At 54.3% G+C, this 18,305-nt stretch overlaps 1 protein-coding gene and 2 long non-coding RNA genes across 6 annotated transcripts; 1 reads left to right on the forward strand and 2 right to left on the reverse strand.

Annotated features, from left to right (window-relative positions):
* Positions 1 to 2,455: 2,455 nt before the first annotated feature.
* LOC106022395 lies at positions 2,456 to 9,744 on the reverse strand. The gene is made up of 3 exons (XR_001197395.3): positions 9,465 to 9,744; positions 8,906 to 9,025; positions 2,456 to 5,291 (listed from the first exon to the last, which is right to left on the reverse strand). It is a non-coding gene; the product is annotated as an uncharacterized LOC106022395 (long non-coding RNA).
* Bcat2 (branched chain amino acid transaminase 2) lies at positions 2,756 to 15,852 on the forward strand. 4 transcript variants are annotated; one of them, XM_040736155.1, is made up of 11 exons: positions 2,756 to 2,959; positions 9,748 to 9,822; positions 10,100 to 10,303; positions 11,784 to 11,894; positions 11,972 to 12,091; positions 12,207 to 12,370; positions 14,015 to 14,157; positions 14,274 to 14,359; positions 14,574 to 14,714; positions 14,788 to 14,862; positions 15,451 to 15,852. In XM_040736155.1, exons 2-11 carry the CDS (start codon positions 9,781 to 9,783, stop codon positions 15,487 to 15,489), a joined length of 1,125 nt encoding a protein of 374 aa, XP_040592089.1. In that variant the 5' UTR covers positions 2,756 to 2,959; positions 9,748 to 9,780; the 3' UTR covers positions 15,490 to 15,852. The 4 variants fall into 4 exon arrangements, with proteins under 4 accessions (XP_040592089.1, XP_040592091.1, XP_040592090.1 ...); XM_013124240.3 differs by lacking the exon at positions 2,756 to 2,959 and adding an exon at positions 4,650 to 5,035; XM_040736156.1 differs by lacking the exons at positions 2,756 to 2,959; positions 14,015 to 14,157 and adding an exon at positions 4,642 to 5,035 and having other exon boundaries at positions 14,248 to 14,359.
* On the reverse strand, positions 12,502 to 14,335 carry LOC121136212. Its single transcript, XR_005873348.1, has 2 exons — positions 14,202 to 14,335; positions 12,502 to 13,153 (listed from the first exon to the last, which is right to left on the reverse strand). It is a non-coding gene; the product is annotated as an uncharacterized LOC121136212 (long non-coding RNA).
* Positions 15,853 to 18,305: the final 2,453 nt, after the last annotated feature.

Here is an 18,305-nt window from a genome sequence, read left to right on the forward strand (position 1 = left end):
GGAATCTGACCCCCTGGGACTGGGCCATCACGTGGGAGCTGGGCATAGTTCCCTGTAAGAGCAGCCGAACTCCTAACTGCTGAGCCGTCTCTCCAGCTCTGATCTTTTAGATCACATTTTATTGATTTCATGTGTGTCGTTGTGTGTGTGTGTCTCTGTGTCTGTGTGCATGTCACAGCACACACATGGAGGTCAGAGGGCAACATGGAGCAGTCAGCCCTCCTCCCCCACCGTGTGGGTCCCAGGGACCAAACTCAGCTCATCAGACTTGGTCGCCAGTGCCTTTATTGCTGAGCCCTCTTGCAAGGCCCCTCTTGATTGTGTCTGAAGCCTGGGTTGGAATTGAATTCATGGCGATCTACCTGTCTCAGACTCCCAAGTTCTGGGCTCATAGGTGTCAAAACCCAGGAATGCCCCACACTACTTCCCTCATGGAGTCTCGGAGTTACAGCATCCTGTAACGAGTTGGCCGCCTGCACAGAGCCCGTGCACAGGGAACGTCTGCAAGATGGCTGAGACTAATCTCACTGTTGCTAAAGCTTGCTGCTGCCCCCCCCCCCCCCCGCAACACACACTTGGAAGAAGAGGTTGGGAGGGACTCTATCCTCAGACCTCTCTGGTCTCTGCCTCTGCAGGGTGCAGTGACAGCCGTGACAAAAGCCAGGCCTTGGATGAGAGCAGATATGGTGTCCCTGTCAACTGTGGATCAGAGAGGCACACCGTGTCAACTGGTGAGTGGATCAGAGAGGCGGGGGGGGGAGTCCCCGCTGGGGATGCCAAGACAGAATTAGCATTTACTTCTCTTGTCCCTTCTCCCCGCCTTATGCGGCATCTCCCCAGGAAACATCTGGACTCCACTGAGGGAAGAACTGGCAGCCTCAACCTCAGACCCCCGTGCCAGCATCCTAGTAGGCGCCCTGGCCCAGGGAGGCGGGGCTCAGAGCTGGGAGGGCTGCGGCTGGGAGTAGAGCGTGCGTCAGGTGGTCAGTCGGGGTCTTCTCTCCCCTCCTCCTCCTTCCCCCTTCTGTCTCTCTCTGACTCAGAGCTTCATGTAATCCACACCGGCTTGGACCTTGATATGTAGCTGGGGACGTCCTTGAACGTCTGGTTTTCCTGCGTGCATTCCCTGCGTGCTGGAGTTACACCATTGTGTGTGTGTGTGTGTGTGTGTGTGTGTGTGTGTGTGTGTGTTCACGGACATGCACTTGTGTGACTGACCCTCTAGCCCAGGCTGGTCTAAAACCCTAGACCTCTCTTGCTGGGATGACAAATGTGAACCAGCATGCCTAAGAGGGCTACTCTTAATTTTCTTCCTCCCGTCTCTCCCCAGCCCCTGGGCCGCATGGGCCAGCCAGCTGACGGGGGGCTGCCGCGGTGTCCCTGGCCTCTGAAGACACCTTCTGCACAGGGCTTGAGCTGCTTGTGACAGGGGCGCAGAACTGGGATTTGGATGTAAGGCTCGTGGGAGCAGTCTTGTGGGAGCCCCACCCTCCCACCCTAATTTCCACTAAGTTGTGTCCCGCCCATCCCCCTTTCTCTTCCTTTGTGTCTTTGTGGTACTGGAGACTAAACCTAGGACCTCTTTTGTGCTAGGCAGGGGCTTTAACCTCTGAGCCACACCCCAGAGCCTCACTGGGGGATTCTAGGCAGGGGCTTTAACCACTGAGCCACACCCCAGAGCCTCACTGGGGGATTCTAGGCAGGGCCCTGGCCTCTGAGGCACACCCCAGAGCCTCACTGGGATTCTAGGCAGGGCCCTGGCCTCTGAGCCACACCCCAGAGCCTCAGTCAGTTCTCAAGGAAACTCAGGACAAAAGGCTGTGATGTCTTTTAGCATACCAAAGCTCCGGCTGGCAGCCAGGTTCACTCTGTACCTGTGGCTCCTCTCTGCTTGTCCCTAACCTAAACCTCTCCAAGCCCTGGAACGTAGCTTCCCTCTTCCAGCTTCTCATTGCCGTAGAAACCTGCCCAATCAGGACAGGAGCTCTCTTAGTCCGCTGGCCCTCTCTCCTCTCCTCTGCCCACCCCCTGCCCCCATGACTCAGTTCAGTCTGGGCTCTCCCAGATGCCTCTGGCTGTATCCCAGATTATCTCTGACTGTGCGCTCCTTTATATTAACAATAAAACCTTCTCCTCAACATACCTTGGCGAGGTCAGTCATCATTTCATTCATTAACCCTGACCCCAGCTCCCTCACTGGGGAATCTAGGCAGGGGCTCTACTCCTGAGCCACACCCTGCCTCTCACTGGAGTGTTCTAAGCCAAGGGGCTCTACCACTGACACCTACAAGCTGCCCTCCCTCATCTACCGCTGACCTACAAGCTGCCCTCCCTCATCTACCGCTGACCTACAAGCTGCCCTCCCCAAATTTCAGCCTGTGCCACTACCTCCCAGGGTCCACCTCAGCACCTTACGCGCTCGCTATTCGTCCTGCACTCGTAAAAACAGCTCGTATCCAGAAAGGAAATGCCATATTTATTTCCTGTTCTTTACACAAGACTGTCCACACGAGCATTGCCTCCTTCCTAGCTACCTTTAGACCACGTGGGCACCCTGACTTCAAAGTCAGGAACTACATCTCCCGAGACCTCTTAGCAGGCTCGAGAGGGGGTAACTTCTGTCGCCAGGGAGCGCAGTTCCGCTTCACCGGGGTGCTAATTAAAAGGCCCGCCGGGGAGAGCAGATTAAGTGGTAATTGGCAGATAATGAAGAAGGCACTAGGGCGCCTGCCTTTGTTCTTGGCCCTTAGGGGGAGGAGTTTTGCGCTCTTTGCCAGTGCGATAGTGAGCTGGCTGGAGGAACAATCTTGAGACATGTGGGTCAGAGGGAGGAGGCTGGGACTTGTAGTACTGGGTTTGGGGCTGAAGGACGTTGCGGGGGTGCTCTGGGGAAAGAACAAGCCCTGGACACTCCCCAGGTTGGGCGCGGGGCGCAGCAAGCAGCTTCCCCACACCCCAGGTAAGGGGTGGAGCTGCAAGGCTGCTGTGGATTGGCGAAGGCAGGGGTGTGCGGCAATCGCTGATTGGCTGCCGCGGGGGCGGTTGCTGGTGTGGGTTCGGCTCGGCAGTTTGGAGATGGCACGGGAGGAGGGAGGGTTTAGCTGTAGAAAGCCGGAGATTGGGGGAGGCGGGAGGGCGGCATAGGCAAGGTCTGCGGGGGAGGGTGTGTGGTTTGGTTGCTGTGGCCTGGAGCAGTGGGAGGAACAGTATTCTGCATTGGGATTTGGGAGTAATTGTAGCCGTAGAGTCTGAGAACCTGCTGCAGAATTACATAGACCTAGAGACTTAACCTGTGCATTGTGTGTGTGTGTGTGTGTGCGCGCGCGCGCACGTGTGTATAAGAATGTGGATGTGTGTGAGTGTGTGTATGTGACTGGGGATTGGGAAAAAACTTGTGGCACGGTGACCACGAAACACAATATGGAAGGACAGTGCCACAGGTTTGAATTGCAGGGTGCAGCTGGGCTAGACAACACTGTAATCCCTCTACTTGTGAAGTTGAGGCAGGAGGATGGCAAGCTTGAAGCCTGCCTAGAGTACAGAGTGAGACCCTGTGTAAATGTATTATGTGTATGTGTGATTATGTTTTTAAATGATGCTGGCAGCAGAGTGGGCCTGATGCATGAATTGGCTAACCACCTCTGAGACCCTGAAGTTGGGGAGCTGTGGATGAAGGGGTGTCGCTCGCGCACCCTAAGCTGTAGGCTAATGAGGTTCTGTAATGAGTTGGTGTGTGAGAGCTTTTGACCTTTTTTCTCTAAGGAGACTGGAAGGAAGCACAGTGAATCATGAACTGTGTGTGTGTGTGTGTGTGTGTGTGTGTGTGAGAGAGAGAGAGAGAGAGAGAGTGTGTGTGTGTGTGTGTCTTGTAATTACAAAGAACATGTTATCTCCTTGTGCAGACTGGAGTCTTTTATCCCCAGAGTCCTACTCTTTTGTTTCATTTGAGACAAGAGACTAGCTCTCTCACCTAGGATGCTCTCACTTTGGAGTAAATCCCCTGCCTCAGCTTTCAGAGTGTTGGGATTGCAAGAAAGTGCCACCAGGCCGGGCTTCAAATGGCCTTTCTCTGCACCCACTGATATTTCTACTGAGCTTTTCCTTTTTATCAAAGTATTGGTGACAAAAGGAGCTCTCTGATGCTTGCGCGGACAACTTGGCCACTGATGAAGTCCCTCAGAAGATGCTTTTTTGTTTTGTTATTTGGGAGAGGGAAGCTACATTCCAGGGCTTGGAGAGGTTTAGGTTAGGGACAAGCAGAGAGGAGCCACAGGTACTGAGTGAACCTGGCTGCCAGCCTGAGCTTTGGTATGCTAATTTATTTTATCTGTATGAGTGTATTGCCTGTGTGTTTGTAAGTGTGTGCCTAGTGCCTGTGGAGTTACAGACAGTTGTGAGCCACTATGTGGGTACTAGGAACCAAACTCGGTCCTCTGGAAGAGCAGTCAAGTGTTTTTAACACCTGAGGCCTCTTTCCAATCCCATTTGTTTTGTGTTGAGACAGGGACTCACTATATAGCCCTGGCTGGCTTGGAACTCATTAGGTGGACCAGGATGGCCTTGGACTCACAGAAATGCTCCTGCCTCTGCCTTCAGAGTATTGGGATTAAAGGCGTGCTCTACTACACCGAGAAATATATATATTTTTTAGGTACGGAGATGTTATCTCCGTGGTTAGTTCGTGTTCCTAACATACACGAGGCTATGGGGTTAGTCCCTAAGTACTACAAAAGCAAAACAAAAGCCAAGACAAATGCCTTGTTAGGCGTGAGTGTGGAGCAGGGCAGGGTGGAGGCCAGGAGGGAACGAGTGTCTGACAATTCTGGACTGTTCCAGCGTGTGTTCCTTGCAGCAGAGCCCGGGTCCCCGAGGTCCTATAACTCAGAAAGGTTTGGCTGAAGGGAGGCCCGCAGAAAGCAGCCATCTGCGGGAGGGGGCGTGAGCAGGGCGGGGCCGGAATGTCTTTCACCAGGCCGCGCCTGGAGCGGACACAGTCACCGGCACACGGATCATGGCTGCAGGCGTCCTACGGCAGGTGGGTGCGCGGCGGCCGACGGGCGCCGGCGCCTCCGGGGAACCCGATGGGGGGGCACACTTCCGGATGGACCACTGGCGTGCAGCCTTTCCGGCTTGGCGTCACTGCTCTGTGCTTCGGGTTCCGCTGCGGGACAGAGGCGGATGGGGCCCCTTGGAAAGGAGTGCCGGTCTTTAACAGGCGGCAGAGTGGGCAGACGCGGGTGGGGTGCGTGAGGATCCTGGGACCGGGAGGTCGGAAGTGGGGAGCATGAGGCCTGTAATGGGAGAAGCACAGGGTGGAGCGCGTGCGAGGAAGTTTTGGCTCGGGGCGTGCAGCCTGCGGCTCTTAAGGACCAGTCCCTTGTGTTCCTCTAGACGAGGGGCCCAGGACCTCTGGGGCTTGGCGGATGACTGGGCACAGTGTCTTGGCTAGGAATTGCACCCAAGACCTTATTTCTTGAAACAAAAAGCACATAAAGACGTGTGTCAGTTTGTCTGAGGCTCTGTACCTGGTTTTGTAATCCGAAGCAAGCGTCTGTATGTCTAAATGACACAATTCTCCAGGCAAGGGCACTTCTGTACTTTCTGATGGTGTCAAGCTGCAGAGTTTTGGGGAGTCTGTGATCTTAACAGAACATGATTTACAAGCGAGGACGCAAACAGCTGGGCCGTAACGTTGGAAGAATGTGTTCTCTTAGCTCGTTCCTGACTATCGGACACTCTGAGTCCAGGCTTGTGATTACTGAACAGACCTTCCCATCTCCTAGCTCTTTTTTCTTTTCTTTTTCTTTTTCCAGACAGGGTTTCTCTGTGGCTTTGGAGCCTGTCCTGGAACTCACTGTAGACCAGGCTGGCCTCGAACTCACAGAGATCCGCCTGCCTCTGCCTCCTGAGTGCTGGGACTAAAGGTGTGCGCCACCACTGCCTGGCCATCTCCAAGTTCTTAATGACAGATAGAAATGATCTAGAGAGACACTATCTTAGGATATGACAGGGACAACGAGCTAGGCTCTGGTGGTATGGTGGCCTGGGGTGGGTACAACTTTACTGTACTGGCATAGAACTCTGATGGCATAGAGCTGGGCAGTTTTATCCTGTAATGTAGGAGCTCTGAACATGAGCCCACTCAGAGCTGTGAGTGCCCAGGGTAAGTGTCCACATGGCGAAATCCTAGAGCATAAGGGAGGCTGCTGGCTGGGGTTTGGCAGGGACTGTCTTGCAGGGACTGGTCTAGACATTAGAATAGCTCTTGGGTCTGAAAGAAACAGCTAAACAGCCCTGAGACTTTCCAAGACAATCCTAGTCTGTAGAGGGGGGGACATGTTGTGTTTGGAATGGGATAGGACATAGTTCTGCAAGGGACGGTCCTGAGGTGACAGGGGTTGGGATACAGAGAGCACTGGACTTGTGCAAGGCTGATGGAGTCTAAGCTAGGATCAGGACAGCCTGGAGCTGGGTTAGCACTTCTGCAATCTGATGAGAAAGCATGGGGTGATCTGAGAGTGACCACCCCTCATATGTCTCTGGGTGGCCTGAGACTTTGCTGACCTGTGACGGAGAACGGGGCTATGAGAAGACCCCCGCTGATCTTTGGCGGACACCTGGGCTGTGTTGAGGTTCAGCAGTTCAGGGGCTCTGGGACATGCAGGGAGCATCCCCTTTCGTTTCTTAACTATGCTTCTACCAGTTTACGATTCATCCCTGTAGCCCACCTGCCATCTAGGTGCCTCCTTTGGGCTTAGTTCCCATAGTGTAGGTCAGAGAGGGTGTTGTCTGAGCCATAGAATTGCCCCAGGAAGGTGACATAGCACAACACTGTCACCAAGGCTCTGTGGCCAGTTCAGATGAATACTCTCCGGACCTTGGCACAAGGTCTGCACTGTGCCTCAGGGCTGCGTGATGTTTCCCTACCTGTTTTCTCCCTCATTAGCTCTGTCTGGGCTCGAATTTGTGATCTCCCTGTCTCAGCTTCCAGAGATCTGTGACTATAGGTGTGTACCATCAAAACCAGTTTAGAATTTCTTTGCCTGGATTTCTGCTTCTCCCTCCCCTCCTAGTGTTGCCTGCCTGTCCTGTTCCCTGTTATTTTTTCCGTGTGTGCATGTGTGTGGACCCACGTGTGTCATGGTGCCTGTGCGGAGGAGGTCAGAGGATAAAGAGTCAGTTCTGTCCTTTCCATGGGCTGTCCTTGGGCTTGGGGACAGATGCCCTTATCCAACAAGCCACCTCAATAGCCATTTCTTTTTAATCCTATCTATTTTGATATCTCTTGGCCTGTATTTCTTTTCTTTTTGAGAAAGGGTCTCACAAGTAGACCAGACTGACTTTGAACTCAGAGATCTTCCCGGCCTTGTCTTCCCAGTGTGGGGAGTGAAGGTGTGCACCCCATACCTGTCTCCTTCATTTCATTATTATTATTAAGACAGGGTCTTATATAAGCCAGGCTGGCCTCAAACTTGCTACAAAGTCAAGGATGGCCTTGGATTCCTGGTCCTCCTCTCTCTACCTCCCAAGTGCTGGGATTGCAAGGTTTCTGTGCTGCCAGTGAAAAAGGAAACCCAGGCACTCCTGCATGCTAGACAAACATTCTACCAACTGAATACACCCCAGCTCCATTTCCTTCCATTTCTTCATCTCAGTATCTCTTTTCTGCAGTGTTTAGCTTCTCTGACTCACTTTGTTAAACAATTTTTTTTTAATTCTCTCTGCTCTTGCCTCCATGCTGACTGCCCTACCTAGTGTGGGTTTCTTTTCCCCATATTATGAGTCTGGAGCAGGGTGACAGTGTTGGGCAAGCTTCAGTCACCACCCAGAGACCAGAGGCATTGTCACTCTCAGATCACCCCAGAAGCCGTCAGTCACCACATGATTAAGACCACATCAGCGACCAGGTGTTGTGGGGGCACGCCTTTAGTTCCAGCACTTCGGGAGGCAGAGGCAGGCAGGGCTCTGTGAGTTCAAGGCCAGCCTGGTCTACAGAGCGAGTTCCAGGACAGGCTCCAAAGTTACACAGAGAACCCCGGTATTGAAAAACCAAAAATAAAAAAATTAAACCAAAATGAAAAACACCCATATCTGAGGGCTGGGGAACATGGGCATAGTTGGTAAAACGCTTGCCTCATGAGCATGAAAAACCTGAGTTTGATCCCTGGAACCCAAGTGAAAAAAGTAGGTGTGGTGACTCTTAAATATCATCACTGATGAGGCAGAGACAGGAGGGTTCCTGGACCAAATTGGTAAGCTTCAGAACCCAATCCTAGTCCCTGTCTGAAAAAATGGGGTGGGGATGGCACACACTTTTAATCCCAGCACCAGGGAGGCAGAGGCTGGAGGATCTCTGAGTTTGAGTGAGTTCCAGAACAGCCAGGGCTTTGTAGTAAGACCCCGTCTCAAAACAAACGGAAAACAGGTGGGGAGCTGGAGAGGTGACTCAGCAGCTAAGGACACGGACCGCTCTTCCAGAGAGAAGTTCCCAGCACCCACATGGCCGCTCCCAAGTGTCTGGAACTCAAGTTCCGTTGGATATGACTCCCTCACACACACACCAGTGCATACAGAAACAAAAACCAGGCTAGATGTCACCTGAGGGATGACGTCCGAGCTTGGCCTCTATACACACACGCACAAATGTACACACACACACACACACACACACACACACACACACAGATCTTATCTGAGCCAGGTGTGGTGACACACATGCCAATCCTCCCAGCTAGTGCAGAGATGGGGCAGGAAAATCATGACTTCAAATACTAGGCTACAGAGTGAGTCTGAGGGCAGTGGGCAACTTAGTGAGACCCTGTCTCAGCCCCATCCCCTCAAAAACAACAGAAAAAAAAAGTCAGCTTCCTGGCCCAGACTCATCTACATGGTACCCAGAACTTACCTACTGACTTGCGACCTTTGCTGGGCTCCCCCGTCTCTGGGGTGAGTGTCAGCTCTCCCCGCAGGAGCAGGCTGTTTTCCTGTGCTCTTCAAACTCCGAACCCAGATGCCTCTCCATGGTCTACGGAGATAAGCCTGCAGTCAGAGGCCCAGGGGAAGGGGCCTCCTGCACACAAATACTCCTGCATTCCATGCTACCTCACGAGGCTCAGCAGGGGTGTGTGCGTTGAGATGGCCCAGGGCTAGGAGGAGGCTACCCCGTAGCCACTGACAGAGATGAGCATGGCACTGGCTGCCCAGGGTGAGGGTGTTCCAGCTGTGTGGCTGGGGCTGTAGCAACTCCTTAGCTCTCCTGAAGAAGAAGCGTTAGGACCCCTGCGTCTGAGGGAGGAGGGCTGGAACCTTGTACAAGGGGCCCGAGGGAGGAAGGTTAAGGGAGACTGCTGGGTCTGAGGAGGAGGGCTGGAGTCTGGGCTGCTGAATTCTGGGATAAACAGGACCTATTCTTTTCTGACTCTTGCCAGGTTTTGGGCCCCCCCAAGCCAGGAGTGTCCCCTTACCTGCTCACTGTCCCTAGTCGTTGTCTTGTCTAAGCTGGTAACAAGCTGTGACCAAAGTTCTCTAATAGCAGACACGCCTCTGTCGACTTTGCCCTGCATGGTGGAGGGGCGGGAGCTGACTTTGTCTTTCTAGGGACTTGGGCAGGGCACAGGGTCTGTCTAGAATGTGCTGGGGCTCTGAGAGCCGGCCTCAGGGGCCTCCCATGAAGGTGGCGGCGGATGGGTGCCAGGACCCCCGTTCTTGCTGGCTTTTGACTTAGTCATATTTATCTCCCCTCCCCAGGTCTGGGCCCCAAAACTTCTTCCTGTCCCCTGGATGCTATGTGGGCCCAGAAGATGTGTGTCCTCCAACTTCAAGGTAAAAGGGGGGTCCTGGGTCTAGGAAAGGAAGCCTGGGGTCTATACCCCATGTTGGAGGATGGCCAGGTCTCATCTCTCTCTCTCTCTCTGAGGTTAGCTAGTTGTCTACTGTCAGGTATTGCAAAGAGATAATACTGTGTTTCTCAGAAGCCTCTGGGACCCTGGTCCTCGGGGAAGCCATGGAAGCTCTGGCCTCTCAGGTTGGAGACTCCAGGCCCCTGGATTGTTGGTTTTTTTTTTTTTGTTGTTGTTGTTGTTGTTGTTTTTCCTCTCAGGCTGCAGACCTCCAGATTCAGGTGACCAAAGAGCCACAGAAGAAGCCAGGCCCTAGCCAGCCGCTGCTGTTTGGAAAGACATTCACAGACCACATGCTAATGGTGGAGTGGGACAAGACCACAGGCTGGAGCCCCCCGAGGATCCAGCCCTTCCAGAGCCTCACTCTGCACCCAGCCTGCTCTGCCCTGCACTACTCCCTGCAGGTGGGGCCGGCCGCTCCCTCCTGTGGCCGCATCTCCTGCTCTGCATCCGACTAAGCTCGCCTGTCTTGCGCTTCGCAGGCTCCTTTCTCTGAGGATCTGTCATCTTTTCCTGAGGTCACCTGTGTTCTGGGACCCAAACTAAGTGACAGTTTGTTCTTAACAACTGTCTCAGCTTGGTTGGAACTCTGTGCTCTGAAAGAAAGTGGGGTTCTCCTGGCAGAGATGAAAACACGGGGAGGGACAGCTTCTGCAGACAGAAGGGCTGGGGTGGCGGTCACTGCGGGGTCTCAGGGTGACAGAGGAGGCCTCGGATGTCACAGCACCACAGAGATGAGGGACTTTGGAGGAGTCTGTGTGAGGACGGAACCAGCCTGGGTATAGTGAGACCCCCTCAGGCGCTGTGGGAAGCTGTGTAACTCCAGCACTCAGGAGGTTGATTTTGAGGCCAGCCAGGGCTGTAGAATGAGCTATAGCAACTTGATTTTCCTGTGACGTTCCTCAAGGAGCCTTGCCCATCTCTGGTGCTGCAGCACGAGGCTCTTGGCAGCAGGTCTCTTCAGACGGACACCTGTTGTTGGGCATCTGAGTTCTTTTCAGTCCTGAGATATTTAAGGAACATTGCAATAACAACTGCCCAAGCCTGTTTCCCAGAAAGAAGCCTTGCCAAACTGCTAGAGTTCTTCCTATAGCCGAAGAGCTTTTAAAAAAGTTCTCAGAGTGATGTTTCCCCCTGTATGTGTGTGGGGGCAGGGATTGACAGGAAGTGTCTTTCTCAATTGCTCTCCATCCTGTTTTTGAGGCAGGGTCTTTTTTTATTTTTATTTTTTGAGACAGGGTTTCTCTGTGTAGCCCTGGCTGTCCTGGAACTCACTCTGTAGACCAGGCTGGCCTGAAACTCACAGAGATCTGCCTGCCCCTGCCTCCCGAGTGCTGGGATTAAAGGCGTGCAGGCCTCTACCCCCATGGACCAGCACCGCTTGGGGATTTTATTGTTTATGTGTATGAGTTGTGTCTGGTATCGCTGTGCATGCAGCCCCTGCAGAGGCCAGAAGAGGGCAGCCGATCCCTCGGAGCTGGAGTTATATTGAGTCACCATGTAGGGGTTGGGAATTGGAACCAGGTCCTTTGGAAGAGCAGCCAGCAGTGCTCTAAACCATTAGGCCATTCTTCCGGCCCCCTAAGATAGACTTTAAAGACTATATAGGAGAACTTTGTATATTAAGTGAGCTTTTTTTCTAAGTGGGATGAGGGTGATTTTGAAACAGGATCTCACCCTGTGGGCCAGGCCTGCCTCACGCTGTCCTTCCCCAGGCGCGGTCTGCCTGTGCCTCCTGTGTAACTGAGGCATCAGGCCTGATCTAAGCGGCTGCCACACCCTGTGCTTTCAGAAGCCTCCGTGTCTTTCTCTCTGTCCGCTCTGCTTTCTGTCTGGATGCTGCGGCACTTAGCCCTGAGCGCCCTCCCCTGCCTACCCCTGCAGCTCTTCGAGGGCTTGAAAGCTTACAAGGGCAGCGACCAGCAGGTTCGCCTCTTCCGGCCATGGCTCAACATGGACAGGATGCTCCGCTCTGCCAGGCGTCTCTGTCTGCCAGTGAGTGTCCAGTCTGCCCAGGAGCGGGCAGGGGGTGGTTGAGGGAAGCTGGCCCTGACTCCACGGGGTCCACCCAGGGCTTTGACAAGCAGGAGCTGCTGGAGTGCATCCGACGGCTCATCGAAGTGGACAAGGACTGGGTCCCCGACGGCAGCGGAACCAGCCTGTACGTGCGGCCCGTGCTGATCGGGAACGAGGTGGGCTTTGCTGCGGAGCGGTTAGGGCGGGGAGCACAATGGCTGAGCCCGGGCTCGAGGGAGGAGGCTGGAGTGTGGACCCCGTGGTCTGACGCCGCCCCTGTGCCCATCACAGCCCTCGCTGGGTGTCGGCGTGGTCACGCGAGCCCTCCTGTACGTCATTCTTTGCCCCGTGGGCTCCTACTTCCGTGGAGACTCCATGACCCCCGTCTCTCTCCTGGCTGACCCCACGTTCATCAGAGCCTGGACGGGGGGCGTTGGAGACTACAAGTTGGGGGGGTAAGTAAGTCCCCGCATTCCTAAGCAGTTGTGCCCTGGGGGAGATACCGGGAAAGGTGAGCTATAGTTGTTGTAATTTAAGAAAAGGGTTGCCAGAGAGAAAGACGCCTACGACAGCGTTAAAGCAGAGGTTTTTTTTTTTTTTTTTTTTTTTTTAATTAGGGAAAGGGATCACAAACGGGGTTGGGGAGAGACCGGCCTCTGGGGATGGGAGCAGGAGAGAGGAAAGGGGGAGAGAAAGAAATGAGAAGGGGGAACAGAGAGAGGGAGAGGAAGAGAGAGAGAGAAGGAGGGAGGTGGGCGGGACCTTCTAAAAGGGAACACAGTGAGTGAGCACAGGTGCTGCTCTGAGTGGCTGCAGCTGAGGGCGTATCCGTCAGAACCCCAAGGACAGGCCAGTGCAGCTGCCTGAATACCAACGACAGTGTTCCCTATTGGTTGGGAAGCTCTTGTCAGGGCTCTGTGGTTTCTCTGGGCTTTCTCTGCGTCCTTGGATAGCCTTGTGTCTAACGTTAAAGGTGAAAGGAGAGCCGGGTTAGGAACAGATAGACTGTTTACCTAGCAAGCGGGAATCCTGAGTTCAAACCCCACTAAGGAAAGAAAAAGGTGGCAACCATTTCCTACCTCCGGGCCCTTGTGAGTGGGGTAGGATCTCAGTTGGCACGAGGGAAGCAAATAAGAGCAGCGTTTGTACAGGGCCCAGAACGCGGCGTGGAATCCGTTCTGGGACAGTGAGGAGTCTCGGGTGAGGCGTGAGTGACGCTGTGGGCATCACACAGCAGGCTGAAACAGACCGGGAGGCTGTGAGCATCACACAGCACGTTAAAACAGACCGGGAGGCTGTGGGCACCACACAGCAGGTTAAAACAGACAGGGAGGCTGTGGGCACCACACAGCAGGCTGAAACAGACCGGGAGGCAGCGTGGGGACACACAGCTATGATCCCAGCACAGGGAGGCAGCGTGGGGACACACAGCTGTGATCCCAGCACAGGGAGGCAGCGTGGGGACACACAGCTATGATCCCAGCACAGGGAGGCAGCGTGGGGACGCACAGCTATGATCCCAGCACAGGGAGGCAGCGTGGGGACGCACAGCTATGATCCCAGCACAGGGAGGCAGCGTGGGGACACACAGCTGTGATCCCAGCACAGGGAGGCGGGGACCAGAGGGTCTGGGATTCAGACTAGCTTCAGCTACACCGTGCTTCTGAGGCCAACTTCTGCCACCAGAGACCTTGCCCCCCAAGCCAGCTGGGTGTGGTGACACAAGTCCTTAATCCCAGCAATTCAGAGGCAGAGGCAGCCTGGTCTACAGAGTGAGTTCTGGGACAGCCAGGGCTACACAGAGAGACCAATGTCTCAAAAAATACAAACCCCCAGAAGCAAAGTAGAAGAAATAAAGTGAGCCAAACCACTGGCATCACTACGTCCGTTATCTTAACTCCCGCGGGTGGCGAAAGGAGCTGGAGAGGCAGGAGAGGGACCCACCAGCCACCCAGGGCCCCAGCACTGACCCCAACTTTTAGGTTAAGAATTCCGGGTGGGGGAGCCCTCACAGGAGGGCTGTGAGCTAGGGAAGGAGACCCCTCGTTGCCTGTGTTGTGGGGAGTGTGGGGGATTCGGGCTGACCAGGCTCCCTCCAGGAATTATGGGCCCACCGTGGCGGTGCAGCAAGAAGCCCTGGAGAAGGGCTGCGAGCAAGTCCTCTGGCTGTACGGGCCGGACCACCAGCTCACCGAAGTGGGCACCATGAACATCTTCGTCTACTGGACTCATGAGGACGGGGGTGAGCTACCCGTGACCCAGCCCACGCCCCGTATGACGTCCTACCTAATTCCCACTGGGTTGCTTGTCCTGGGCATGTCGCTTCTGAAAGACGCCCGTCTGTCATCCCTGACTCAGTGCTGGAGCTGGCGACCCCCCCGCTGGATGGCATCATCCTGCCTGGTGTGGTTCGACAAAGCCTGCTGGACCTGGCGAGGACCTGGGTAGGACCTGTGTGGCACCAGCATCTTGGGACCACAGCATCTGAGCTGGGGTGGAAGCCGGGCCCACTGGCATGCTCTGTCTTCTCTGGGTCTGTTTCCCACGCCCGGACACCTCTGTGTCTCCCAGCAGCTTGAGGGAGGGGGAGGGAGTGGCAGCGGCCCGCACGGGGTGGGAGACGGGGGACCGGAGGGTTTCCGTCCCCTCGTTATGCAGAATGAGTTCCGGGTGGTGGAGCGCAAGGTGACCATGAGGGGACTGCAGCGGGCGCTGGAGGAGCGCCGCGTGCGGGAAGTCTTTGGCTCGGGCACCGCTTGTCAGGTCTGCCCGGTGCATCAAATCCTGTATGAAGGCCAGGTGAGGAGGCGGAGCTGCCGGGGCCGGTGGGAGAGAAAGGGGGCGCCCCATCCTCACGTCTCCTGTCCCCCAGCAACTCCACATTCCCACCATGGAGAACGGGCCGGAGCTCATCCTGCGCTTCCAGAAGGAGTTGAAGGCTATTCAGGTGAGCTCAGCCGGGAGCAACAACCTCTGGTAATGGGGCGCCCTCCCTGGGGCAGGAGCATGCGCACTTTCTTCAGGAGTCTTAGGCCCCTTTGTCCAGTTTCTGACTCCGGGTCCTGAAGAGAGAACCCCTTTTCATGAGCCTCCGGGCCGTTGGCTACAGAAACGAGCCTCCCGCGACTCCCTGGGGCCCCGGCTGTCCCTTTGGCATGACAAGTCTTCCTCCCTTGCCCCTGCCTGGCCTGGAAGGCTCCCTCCCCTGGAGCATTCCATTCTTGTGAGCCAAGAGAGTTTCCAGAGGACCTCTGGGCTCATTTCCCGGTGAGCGGGACCTGAGGTGGCTGGGTCTCCTGGCCCCACGTCGGCGCACACACATTTGAGCTGAAAACGCCTTTTCCCAAGAGCCTTCAAGGCTTTGCAACGCCCGGCCTCGAGCGCCCTCTGCGCCGGTCGGCTGGCCTCGGGGTCTAGGACTACACTCCCCATAAGGCCCTGGGCGCAGCTCTCTGAGCTGTCAGTTGCGACGTTGCGGAGCCCGCTGGGAGTTGTAGTGCGGCTGCCTCAATGCAGCAACTCCGTTGTCCCGCAGTACGGAGCCAGAGCCCACGATTGGATGTTTCCGGTGTGACGCTACCGGCTGCGTCCTCACGGGTTGGATCCGCAGAACCTACGGCATCCACTCCAGCGTCCTCGCTCCCCAGAGACTCACGAGAAGTGCAATAGAAAAAGGTCTGGCCTGGTTCTCCGGCGCCCTCACGTGGTCGCAACACTCCAAAGCCTTAAGGCCGGGACTCAGGCAATTTGGACCCCGCCTGAAGGGTTGGGTCTCAGGGCTCAGATCCGGGAGCTGCTCCGTGTGCTGGTGTTCAAGGGGGGACCTTGGCATTTTCTCTAGCTCCGTTCTCAGGCCGGAACCCCGGTGCTCTCCATGATGCATCCCCCACCCCTCCCCGTCCTTGCTGCAATTTTGAAATAAAATGCCAAAGAACAAGACATTGTCATGTTCAAAGCGACACCCTAGAATCCTGGGGGCTCGGCACATTTTATGTGAGGGATCCAGCTTGGAGGCGTCTCTAACCTGAGGGTTCCTCCTGTACTTTAGCATGGAAGCCCACTTGCTGAATTCTCCCTGCACTCCGGTGCTGGGTGCAGGCTCACAGTAGCCACACCCAGCATCTTTTCCCTTCACAGGGCACTGTGCCTAAGCCCCTGTCCCCGGAGCTCCTGGCTGCTCTGTCCCTTCTTGTGTCTCCCTTGGCCTGACCTCCTGGCCTGGTCTTCATCAGTTCCTATCTGACACCAACGGCTGTTTGTATTCTTGTGCCCGTGGCAACTCTTACAAAGAAAACCTTCAGTTAGGTGGCTCACTTACAGTTCTGAGGTTTAGTTCATTATTTTCATGGCAGCTTGCAGGCAGGCGTGGTGCTGAGAGTCCTACATCTCGAAGATACGGGGGAATATCCCGAGCATAGGAAACCTCAAAGTCCGCTCCCACAGTGACACACTTGTTAGAACAAGGCTGTGCCCCATAGGTTTCCTGCATCTTGATAATAGGTTTCTCTGCCAACACAGTAAGCCATATCAAGCCGAACTGAAAAAGTAAAAACGGGGTTACTTGAACAAAACAGCTCCCAGGTGGGTTCTCCAGAGCCAGAGATGAGGACCAGACAAATGATGCGCCCAACTGAGGCGGGGAGCTTGCATAGCTGGTAGGCAAGGAGCAGTGATGTGCCCACCCACCGCAACGTGGGTTTCTGCCCGAGTATGACTGAAAACGGAACACTCTAGGTGGGGACTTGGGCTGCTGGCCCCTTCAAGGGAGGAGCTGCTGCAGCCGCTTCAGAACTGGCTGTTTCGGCGCCTCTTCTTTGTTGGCGATTCTCTGAGAGGGCGGGTTTGGAGAGAGAGGAATGGGCCTTTCTGGATCAAGCAGGAGTGGGCTAGAGGTTCCAGAGGACAAGATCCACTCCAGCAAAGCTACACCTCCTAATAGTAGCACTCCCTGTGAGATTGTGGGGGTCAACTACATTCAAACTACCACACCCCACACCCTGCCCCCCATAAGCTGGTAACAATATCATAATGCAAAATGCAATTAGTCCAACATAAAAAACCCCCATTGTCTCTCACAGTCTCAACAGTGTTTAAAAGTCCAAAGTTCAAAGTCTCTTCTGAGATACCTGCAATCTCTTAACTGTAATCTCCTACAAAATTAAAAATCAAAAGACAGATCACATACTTCCACCATATAATGGCACAGGATATACATTACTGTGTAGGAAAGGGGGCATAGTGAAATACTTCACCAAAGCAAGACCAAAAACTGGCCGTGCAGTCTCCAATCTCCACATCTGACGTCAAAATGTTCTTCAGATCTCCAGCCCCTTTCAGCTCTGTTGACTGCAGCACACTTCTCTCTTGGGCTGGCTCCTCTCCCTGTCAGCGGCTCTCCTCACAGGTGTCCCATGACTCCAGCATCTCTAACTTCACAGCTTCGCACAGTGGTGCAGGGCCACCTGACACACGCCTGGTCTCTGTCACCTGATTCCATGAATTCTTTCTAATGTCCTTAACTCTAAACCCAGAACCACGTGTCCAAAGCCGCCAAGTCCTGCTGCTTGCTGGGGCTGGAACGTGGCCTCCTCCTTCATTTACGGATTTACCAGCTTTGTGTCTTTTGACTGTCCCGAAACTTGCCCTGCAGATCAGGCTGGCCTCAAACTCAAAAGCCTCTGCGTTCCCAGTGCTGGGATTAAAGGCATGCACCAACCACACCGGCTCTAAAATTTTCTCTAATTCCTTTTTGCAAGTTGGAAGTTACAACTTGCCTTGAGGTCACCACTCCATTTATTCCATTTCTTAATCTGCTCCTTGAAGGCAGGATTTAGTTCTATTCCACTTTTTGCTGTTCCCTTTCTCCCAAAATTTTACTTTTTTTTTTTTTTTTTTGGTTTTTCGAGACAGGGTTTCTCTATTGTTTTGGAGGCTGTCCTGGAACTAGCTCTTGTAGACCAGGCTGGCCTCGAACTCACAGAGATCCGCCTGCCTCTGCCTCCCAAGTGCTGGGATTAAAGGCGTGCGCCACCAACGCCCGGCCCCAAAATTTTACTTTTTTTGTTTTTGTTTTTGTTTTTGTTTTTGTTTTTCAAGACAGGGTTTGTCTGTATTGCTTTGGAGGCTGTCCTGGAACTTGCTTTGTAGACCAGGCTGGCCTCGAACTCACATAGATCCGCCTGCCTCTGCCTCCCGAGTGCTGGGATTAAAGGCGTGCGCCACCAACTCCCGGCACTTGTTTTCATTTTATATATTCATTAGAGTTACCACTGATATCCACACAATAGAATCTACTTAGGCAAGTATAATCTATACTATACTTTCGTCTGCTAAGGGAATTACTCCAAAACTCTCACTTTAACCTCAGGCAAACTCTTCAGACAAGGTCAA

This window comes from Mesocricetus auratus, unplaced genomic scaffold, assembly GCF_017639785.1.
Source record: "Mesocricetus auratus isolate SY011 unplaced genomic scaffold, BCM_Maur_2.0 Super-Scaffold_100054, whole genome shotgun sequence".
NCBI classification, from domain to species: Eukaryota; Metazoa; Chordata; class Mammalia; order Rodentia; family Cricetidae; genus Mesocricetus; species Mesocricetus auratus.